At 47.2% G+C, this 9735-nt stretch overlaps 3 protein-coding genes across 3 annotated transcripts; 2 read left to right on the forward strand and 1 right to left on the reverse strand.

The window, feature by feature from the left end:
* Positions 1-1364: 1364 nt before the first annotated feature.
* ONS95_010915 (uncharacterized protein) lies at positions 1365-3300 on the forward strand. Its single transcript, XM_058504501.1, has one exon. The coding sequence runs from the start codon at positions 1461-1463 to the stop codon at positions 2295-2297; it is 837 nt and encodes a 278-aa protein (XP_058359057.1). The 5' UTR covers positions 1365-1460; the 3' UTR covers positions 2298-3300.
* Positions 3301-4005: 705 nt separating this feature from the next.
* ONS95_010916 (uncharacterized protein) lies at positions 4006-5180 on the forward strand. Its single transcript, XM_058504502.1, has 3 exons — positions 4006-4458; positions 4511-4640; positions 4733-5180. Exons 1-3 carry the CDS (start codon positions 4015-4017, stop codon positions 4969-4971), a joined length of 813 nt encoding a protein of 270 aa, XP_058359058.1. The 5' UTR covers positions 4006-4014; the 3' UTR covers positions 4972-5180.
* Positions 5181-5574: 394 nt separating this feature from the next.
* ONS95_010917 (uncharacterized protein) lies at positions 5575-7963 on the reverse strand (the record flags this gene model as incomplete). Its single annotated transcript, XM_058504503.1, has 7 exons — positions 7564-7963; positions 7090-7447; positions 6874-7036; positions 6714-6812; positions 6376-6624; positions 6068-6285; positions 5575-6013 (listed from the first exon to the last, which is right to left on the reverse strand). Exons 1-7 carry the CDS (start codon positions 7688-7690, stop codon positions 5575-5577), a joined length of 1653 nt encoding a protein of 550 aa, XP_058359059.1. The 5' UTR covers positions 7691-7963.
* Between the last annotated feature and the right edge of the window lie 1772 nt (positions 7964-9735).

A 9735-nucleotide genomic window follows, 5' to 3' on the forward strand; every position in this document is an offset into this window, starting at 1 on the left:
CCTTGGTAATGAAAGACATGCGCGGGCAATATACAAATCCGTTTCGGATTCGTTCGCCCAAGGGGTGAATAATGTTCTCAACTTCGCAAGATACTCCTCATGTTGGAAGTTGGAACTTGGTACAACCAGAACGTTCGATAGTGGGGAGCGGTACAATTTGATGACCGGGCCCCTACTTTGGACGATCTAACCGTCTACGCTGCGATTCACGGGACGGAACAGCATTGCAGTAGTATATGTTACACCGATCGACAGATTTGGACCCCCTTGATAGGTGCGGCTCATTCCAATCGTAGCTTTTTGTACGGCCGTACCGCGATGAATCTCTCCAGGCGTGCTGGCATATCAGTTCTTCTCTTGCACGTAACTCTGCCTTCCATGAAACAAATGGTTTTTTTCCTACACTCCCTGGTGTTGATAGCATGATTATGGGCTCTAAGTTATCACGTGCTCGGGCTGGAAAGCTAAGCGAGACTTTGCCTAAAAGCACCATTGTCATTTCAAAGGTTTGGAAATGAGGTCACATAAAAGGCGGAAACAACTATCATAGTAGATTGATCGCCGTCAATAGTTTGTGGCAATAGCTTTGTACCAGGCGAGAGATGCCCTACATCTAACTTCAATAAAGAAACATTTAGGCGCTCGCACTCGCGCGCTTCTTTATGGTTGTACAATTGTCGATCGTTTCGTCAAAGCGTAACTCAGCGAGTGGTAAAGCTGGATGAATGCCCCTTACAAAGCAGCCGGAGTATACCGTTGTCGAGGCTGCTGAAGTGGCATGGACTTCTCAAGTGAGACAGTCTGGTTTGCCATGTGACCGGATGGAGACCGCCATCAACAAAGGGCAAAAACTAATGACATCAACCGCTGAGTGTTACTCTTCGCAGTATAGGTCATGGTTCCAGCCCTCTACACCTCCGTATGGCAACCAATGAGGAACGTCCCAGCTCTGATTACACCAAATTCAGATCTGGCCCAGCAGTCTGGGACGCAGGCTTTGGGTTAGACAGCCAAGCTTTCCCCAGATCTCGCTCCTTAGGATTGAAAATTTTACGGATTAGGGTTTGTCTTGGAAACAGCTGGGGCTGGCTCGGATGCCCTATCGCCAGGAGCTGAAGAGACTGAGGAATGCGACTTACTAACTTCATCGACACGGCCCCACCTTACCGAAGCCCCCAGCTCAACTCTTCCCTCAGTGAGCGATAGACAGAAAGAACATCCAGAACATAATTACGTGCACTACAGAGAAATACTATGTGGCTACAGCTTCCTGAAATGCTCACAATGTCTCAGTTGATGTCTCAGAGTGATGTGTACAAAAACTTGTTGATACCCCACGATCGACATCCATCAACATCTGTACAGAAACATCAATCTGCGCTTTATACCCATCTCAATCAACAGAATATTCTTTGTTCTATACCCTGTGATTATTTAGCCGCCAGCACTTCAGCCAAAAGATGTTGCATACCGTCCCGTTCAACAACAACGACGCCATGGAACGTCCCACTTCACAACCTTCGGCAACATCCCCCCACACATCTCGGCTTTTCCTCAATACTGATAGGAGAACCCCATTTCAATCTCAAACCCTTGAGTTTCAGCAGAAGATGATGCCACAGTGGGCATGCTACAGTACCATTCCGCTTCCTTCACCTTCCGACGATGGGCTAGACGCAGGCGGCTCAGATTACTTCTGGAAAGATGTTCCTGCTATTTCACCACTGCCACAACTCGACTCAACATTATCAGATGTGGAGCTTTCGGAGGATATGTATTCGCTCTTCGGCACATCATCAGGTCGCCGCAACAATCAGACCGACTCAGCCAAGCCACTTTCTCAGCCACTCCCTTACATGGCAGACGACCTGCGATCCCTACCTCTCACATCAAACCCCTTGGCCAATCGATACGCCTATCTCACAGGTAGCGATCACGAGGAGACATACTCGCAGGCATCTGATTGCGAAACCCCTCCCCACAGATCCGAGGGTCGCTTGATAGACGATGTCCGCGTGGTCCACAACCAAGTCGAGCAACGCTACCGACACCGCGTCCGAGACAACATCAACGCGCTCTGGAATGTGATTCCGGAGTCCTCGTCAACGGTGCAGCCGAGTAAGGCTGTGGTCCTCAAGCGCGCTAGAGAACACATCTTGGAGCTGCAACAACATGTTAGGAGGGATAAGAGAGAGAAGGAGATGCTAGAAGCTAATGTTCAGATGTTGGAACACTACCTCTCGGAACGATCTGGTGCAAAGGGGCTTAAGCCACAGAATGTTCAGTATGCTGCATGATGTGCAAGGGTATCTGCAAGTCTACTAGGACTTGGAAAATTGTTTTCATGTATGCGAAGATTCCAATCTGTACACATAAGGATATTCTTAGCGGGGCGTTTCATTTTGTATCATTGGTTTCATAGATGATAAGGAGTAAGAAAGACAATAGATTGCATTTCCACATATCCACAACAGAATGGCACAGTGAAGCATCCCTCGTGTGCAAAATTTCAGAGACTGCTAATCCAACTTCCGCACTCTCTTCAGCCGCCCAGTATCTCACTCACCCTTTCAATCTCTTGAAGCCTACTACGGGTGAGCATCTTTCCGTAAGACAACCTCAACTACAGTGCTTCCAAATGCAAAATAGACCAGCCCAGCCAGCCCAACTCGGCCCTCGCCTAGCGTGTTGATGCCAGTTGGCTGGTCGATTCTCTTAGCGACTTGCCCCGTGCCATCCCAATCGCCCCACTTGGTACAAAAGTACCGAGGTATCACAACGCAGGTACGCAAAAACTTCCAAAAAAGATGGTAATTTACATACAGCAGTGGGGATTCGCTAGTGGTCACCCACCTAACTACTAAACCACCGATTTGAAGCTTATGGAAGGCAGAGCGGACGGGATGCCCAGTGATCTTAAATCTATGCCGTATGTGAGAGCGAAAGGCTGTATTTTGATAGATAGCTGGGGGATGTCCACGGGAACCGTCTGCAGAAATGATGGTAAAATCATGTCATCTACAATTTCCAGCTAATTTACAAGACATTTTGACGAGCTCGGCTTCCAAAAACAGTCCTCCGCCCCAGCCACTTCCTGTGCTGTCACCAATGTCTTAAACGAATCCAACAACTTGGCGGAGAAGCACGAAGTTACTAGTTATTTTTCCAACTACGGTCCACTCACTGTTGAGAAATTAGCGCTTTGGTGTCTTGAGTTTTTCTTTCACATATTGTGCATCCAATTGAAAGATCTGATAGCTAGAAAGTGGTCTCTGATTGGGTTTTCATGGCGATTAATACTCCAGCAATTCTTCCGCGGTAGCCTTATATAGCTACATCGCGGAAACACCACACTCTATTCGGTAGGTAGGAAAGCCTTCTTCGCAGTCTCTAATGACCGAGTACTACCTTGCTCCATTCCATAAGATTAGGTCACGTGTTGATATCTCAGCACTTCATTTATTGTCTTACCTCGGCACGGTGAGTCCAGGAACCCTTAAAATAGTTCTCACGATGTTCAATATCCTAGATTCTGCCTCACCGGTGCCCGCGTGGCTTCCAAACTCATCAATTGATGTAACGCCTCGCATTGAGTGAGCAAACGAGAGGCTGGTGGTGAGATACCAAGATCATTGACATAAGATCGGCTTAAACTTTAAGCATAAACAGCGAAAGGATCTGCCGCAATGCCACCTTAAATCCCAAAGGATGTAAGAACCACCAATTACAGTAAACAACGTTTCAAGAGTGGATATTTTGGGTCAGCCCTTGCAAGTATGACCTTCTGGAAAGCCTCGTACTAGAGCCGAAGCGGCGAAGTTCAGGGCGCAGCATTCCTAGTATGAGAAATGAAGGTCTTTGATTGGACATCTCGGCTGCGGCTGGGACTTGTTTATATCGGTTAACTCAGCTTGTGCTTGGCATCCAAGCCCAAATGGGATGATACGAGATTCAAGATTACCATTGCTGCAAGGGAAAGGCACAGCTTACACCGAGTGACTGGCTCGTATTTATATGACGCATTCTTTGTGGTATTTATTATCTAGCCATCGTCGCCATTTCGAAAACAGCATTAGCATTCTTCCATCTCAGTCGCGCCTCCCATCTTCCACCCGAAACAATCAAGTTCCACATTCAGCTTCTAACCCCACCAAATCAAGAAACATGTCTTTCGCAGTCGGAGGAGCAGCCATTGGGTTCGATGACTTCGTCAGCCCAGGTGTCAGTGCCCGCGGTATTGAGTACGGCGCCAGCTCATACCCAGTTCTCCACCCAAGACAAAACAGCACAGCACCAGCGACAAATGACACAGTCAACATGTTCATAGACTCTATGGACGAAGACTGGGAATACGCTGCATCCATCATTGAAGCTTGTGCCGATCGAACAGTTTTGGCGCTTCGGTGCACCTCCGGAGGAAGCTTCGTTGGCACCCAAACTTGTGGTCCTAATGCCGCCGTCAGTTTCCTCGCGCTTAAAGGCTGGTTTTCAATGCTAACAGATATTATAGGCCGCAACTGTGACTGTGGCATCTACTTCATACTACTTGTCCAGCGCCGTGACGACCTCAACTCTTGGCAGCCAGGTATCCGCTACCGCCATTGAATCGTGCCAGCTTGGTGGCACAACAGCTGCAACCTGTAAGTATTCCAAATTGAGAAAGAAAAAATGAAATTCTTGACCGATTTCTCCTTACCAATGAATGGAACATTTGCTAACTGTATTTCCTCAGGCGCTGTAACCATCGGAGGAGAGGTTGATGGCAAGAAAACCTCAACGAGCACAACAACAACAGTATCTGGCACAGACTACTACCGGTTCGATGTAGCCATCACCGGTGGTGCAGAGAAGACTGCTTCTGCCACGGCGACTTGCGCGCCTGGGAAGAATGCGGGCACGTCTTTGAGCGCTAAGTCGATGATGGTGTTTGGATTGGCTGGTCTTGCTACGAGTGTTCTCGCCCTCTTGTAATCTTTTACCAGCGACTTGTTTGGCTTTAATGTAATACCCCAGCTATGTACTGTTTTATCAAAAGAAGGTTTCACTCGCATTGAGAGTGGTTGCATAGCATTATTTGGGTCATGTACCTCCTCTTGTTCAGGTCGTAAGAGGACTTGACTCTTGCGATATTCCTAGAAACCTACAAAATAACGTTTTAATGATGAAATAGAAATGGCTATAAAGCCTTTGAGAATAAAGCATCAGCTGTGAACATTCTTGGAATGAGAAACCTTGTTACTCTTCCCTGCGCAAGCGCTGAAGAAATGCGTTGAGATTTTCCCTGTACAATGTTACCGACAGCTTCCCTTTTATGGGCTCCCAGAAATGCTTTTTTGTCTTGGAAGTACTTGATTTGAAGCGGAAACCCTGGGGGGCAACAAAATGTTTTGGGGGGCCAGGGTCACATGGTGACCTATAAATTTTGTTTTCGGCTGTGGCGCTGCCTAGGAATGGTCCTGGATAACGGAGGGTATTGGTCTCCAAAAAGTACTGAAGTTATCATGCACAACTACCTAACCATAGTATATTTGTCCAGCTTGAGTACCCTACATCCACCTCAAACAATCGACTCACTCAGCCACGTCTTAAAACCTTCTCTCTGAATGACTTCCGAATCGAGAAAAACGGCGCATCATTAGCACATTCCTCCTCATGTAACTCAATAGCAGGCAAATCCCAAACCAAATCACACTCCGCAGCCTTGACAAACTTCGTCTTCTTGAGCAACTTCCATCCCAAAAAGTTAATGGGCGCCAAGATCAACATGGTGTAGTAGGTGAAGAAAGTTCCAACATCCCATCCACCCTTGCGGAATACAGAGTAGCCGTAGGTGAAGACGACGAGGATCAGGAAGGAGGACGAGATGTACGCGCTGTATGGTTGGAACCAGCCGCGGTATGGGAGAGTTCGGCGGTCGAGTCCCTGGGCCTTGCAGGCTTTGTAGAAGAATATGTAGGTTATGGACATGACGATGAAGTTGATGAGGCCACCGGCGGTGATAAGGTTGACGAGCCTGAGCACCGGTTAGTCTCGGATTGACAGTTCAAGCGCAGATGAAAAGACTTACCATGTGATAACAACCGCGGAACTGTTCGAGACTTGAAGTAACGAGATGAATGGAAAGATCATGACGATAGCGAAACAATAAAGTGGAACGCCGTTTTTCGTTGTTTTGCGCAGGAAGTGATGCGCGTGGCCATCTGTCGCCAAGCCGTGAAGAGTTCGTGTTGCGCAATACACGTAGGTGTTTCCGGCAGAGAAGATACTTGTGATAAGTAGGGCGTTCTAAGTAGTTGGGGACAATCAGTCAGTACATGATGTCTGATTGATTTTCACTCCGCAATCAGTTTCGACCGGGATGAGTAATAAACTTACGACTAGATGTGGGAGTCCGTCCACTCCCAGGTTCTGCATGGCAATAACGTAAGGAGATGCAGCACCTGTCCCAGCACCGCTGCCACTTGTAAGAATTCGGTTCAGAGTCGGGTCGTTGGGAGGCAGAGCGATGCCAACGAAAACAGCGCTGCCGATGAAGAAGAGAGCGAATCGGATGTAGACTGTTTTGAAGGCCTTCTTCAACACAGGTCTTGGGTTTCGAACTTCACCTGCGACCATCGCGATATACTGTAGGTCTAAAGTTCAGTGATTGGCCGCAGATGGATAGAAGACAAAACCATAAGGGTATTTGTATCAAGGAATTTTCTAGGACGTACCTCAGGTCCCACGATGGTGAAAGCTCCTTGCCATAGAGCGGCGAGGAAACCCTCGAATCTGCCAAGACTACCAGTTGAAAGATACTCCAAGAAAGGTTCCTATACAGAGTCAGTGATGTATCCTCACTCCAAACTCAAATATTGTCGAGGGTAAACTCACTGGAGAGTTCCAGTTGCGGAAGCCATATGCATCATTCTTTGGGTTTCCTCCGCACATGGTCACGAACGTGAACGAGAATACGATGGCTACCAAGAAAACTTTCCCTCCAGACAGCCAGAACTCTGCCTCGCCATAGACTCGGACTGCCAAAACGTTTAGAAGCCTGTGTCAAGTCAATAACAAACCTAAGAAATGTGTCCGGGAACCGCATCATACCCATAAGCCACAATGCATCCACAGCATACGGCAGCAACAGGGATATCATCTCTCCAAAACGTCAAGACAAGATTCAATGCGACAATCTCGAATGGAATCAAGATAGCCTCGTAGAAGAAAAAATTCCAGCCAGCCATGAATCCGAAGGCATCATCAACCCAATGACCAGCATGACGAATAAAACTGGCGCTGACGGGCATGTAGGTCGCCATCTCAGCCATGCAATTATTGACGAGACCGATGATACACGAGTAGAGGATCCATGCTACGAGCAAGCTTCCAGGTCCGGCATTGATGAGGGCACCGCCAATTGAGACGAAAATCGCTGTTCCGATTGAGCCTCCAATTGCGATGAGTTCTGAGACAAATAACAATTAATTTTAATTTATGAGGCCGCAATGGTCGCGCATGGCATTAGGTAGTCCAGATCGGATCGCGTTGGAAGGGAAGAAAGAAGTCCTGTCAATCACTCACGAACTTGTCTGTTATTCAATCTGCGATGCAAATCCGTCGTGGTGGTCACAATCACACTCTCTTCGTCCCTCAGAGGACTGTGAGCAGGGGGGAACCCCGTCTGGGCCACATCTTTCTCTGCACCCATCACGATTGTTTATTTGGTTATTGACGGTGTCGTGATATGCACCCCGTTCAGGAAACGGATGTGGCGTTTTTGCTGCAAGAAATATTACAGCGATCCGGGGGAACGGCGAACTTAAAAAAAAGGCGAAGCAGCAGAGCTGCTACTTATGTTTTCTTATCTGGATGCCGAGGGACGATGGAGTCTTGGTACAGGAATATTTGCTAGGATACGTTATCTGAATGTGGAGGAGGGGTCCAAGGATGCCGAGTCCTTGGAACCTCAGTAGCTCGAAAGAATCTCCTGAGAGGAGTCTCGAATTTTCCACGGTCAACCATATTTCTATCGTGACCTTCAGTATAGATCTATATAACGAAGTGTATGGAATTCAGCTGCACTTAGAAGCTCTTTTCTATGGTTTTTGCGTAGGAAATGGTGAAATAAACACGAGCTTTGAAGTCTCACAATGATGTCGTGCCAAGAACAGCCCAGTGTCATTCGATCCCACTGCAGTGGGCAATTATCGGGTCCTCCGAATCTCCTTCCCAATTGGCCAAGCTGGGTTTCGAAGATTCAAAAAACCCCGGAGCCTTGGGGAATAGCTGCGCTAGAGTGGGTATGGAAGTTCACGAAGCCAACCACGAGAGCTTGCACCCCACTAAGCGGGCTTACTTTGCTTGGCTCTGCAGCAAGACCTGTTTTCCCCATGGGCTTGGAACGTTGGCCTGAAAGAAGTTTCGCACTTTACTAATTTCATCTTGTCGCGAGTCGCGTGATACGATGGGAAATGAAAGGTACTGGTAGCGTTTTTGACCGCTCCTTTAAAATACTTGTGTTTACTTCTGTCTCGCTTCTCGCTTGAAGGAGGGGAGGGGTGTTTCGGACTTCGCCTACAGGAAAATAAACAACAGAAGGAGAGAGGGGAGCACATACATGGTTGAGAACTTTATGAAGTCACATATACGATCATAAGCATACAAAACACAAATGGATTTGCTACTATTCGCAATGTAGACCTCGGAGCTGAATGACTTCCCATTGAAAGTTCTGTCCTCAAATAATAATCACAGCCCTTGTCCGCCGATTAAACTAGCAATAAAACCCGGATTTAAAAGGCAAAGAACTACTAGGACTTAATCTTATACCTCATGCCTTCTTCTATTACATTTCAAAATCCGCCGATCGCTGTAAATATCCTAAGACGGGATCTCGCCCCCGATACCCCGCACCTGTTTCCCAAGTATCACCACCTAGCCACATCCTCGGCTCGCCTCGACATGCTTATCCCCCTCATTATCAACCAGAGCTAGTATTCAGTAGTCCGTTACTAATATACAATATGTGAAGAACTGCTCTATGCGAAGCTTGTTAGGTGCTGGACAGTCCATTCTCGTCAGGTCACACTGGGCGGGGTAGTGCTGCTTCCTGATCCATTCCATAGTTTCAAAGGATGTGCAAAGATGAATTGTATACTACTTTCGTTTAGTCATACAGAACATTTGTGTTTGTGCTGATATGCTTCGCTTTTCATTCGGGGTTTCCGTTTTGGTGCCATATAATTCCACCGAGTGGAAAGGATGACTAGGAAAGTAAAGAAGAGGTGCTTTATCTACTGAAGTTAGGGATTTTACTATTCTTGACGCACTGTCTAGACCGAGGTGATAATATTTCTTCCTGAATGTTCACCAGTCTTCAACGCTGAACATTGAGCCATTCACGCCGGCATGATTCAAAAAGGGCCAAGCCTAATAAACACCATTCATAGAAACTAGAGATTCATCATGGCTTAGATCATCGTCAAACTTTAAACTAAGTTTGCGATTTAAGACTGTTAGGGATAGAGAGAAATAGGTCGGCCCAGGCATGAGTGTCATCAAGCTTCCCAAGGTACGGCTGATTCTGTTCATTATTTGCAGCATATACTAGGCAGAGACAGCAACCCAACCCAATCACGAAAGCTTCCTTTTTAAATGCATTTAATGTGTTTTCATCAGCAGCCAGGATCCTGCAGCAAAGTTTACCTTCAAGTCAAGGAAAGCAGACTACCAAATCGGCCACGTGACCTTTCT

Source organism: Cadophora gregata, assembly GCF_030347475.1.
Source record: "Cadophora gregata isolate MNR1 chromosome Unknown scaffold_5, whole genome shotgun sequence".
NCBI classification, from domain to species: domain Eukaryota; kingdom Fungi; phylum Ascomycota; class Leotiomycetes; order Helotiales; family Ploettnerulaceae; genus Cadophora; species Cadophora gregata.

Bases quoted from the DNA above. Each gene is read 5' to 3' on its own strand.
- ONS95_010915 (XM_058504501.1), top strand. From the start codon at position 1,461: ATGTTGCATACCGTCCCGTTCAACAACAACGACGCCATGGAACGTCCC.
- ONS95_010916 (XM_058504502.1), top strand. From the start codon at position 4,015: ATGACGCATTCTTTGTGGTATTTATTATCTAGCCATCGTCGCCATTTC. The intron at 4,459-4,510 runs GTCAGTTTCCTC...CAGATATTATAG, and splicing joins CTTGTGGTCCTAATGCCGCC to GCCGCAACTGTGACTGTGGC. The intron at 4,641-4,732 runs GTAAGTATTCCA...GTATTTCCTCAG, and splicing joins TGGCACAACAGCTGCAACCT to GCGCTGTAACCATCGGAGGA.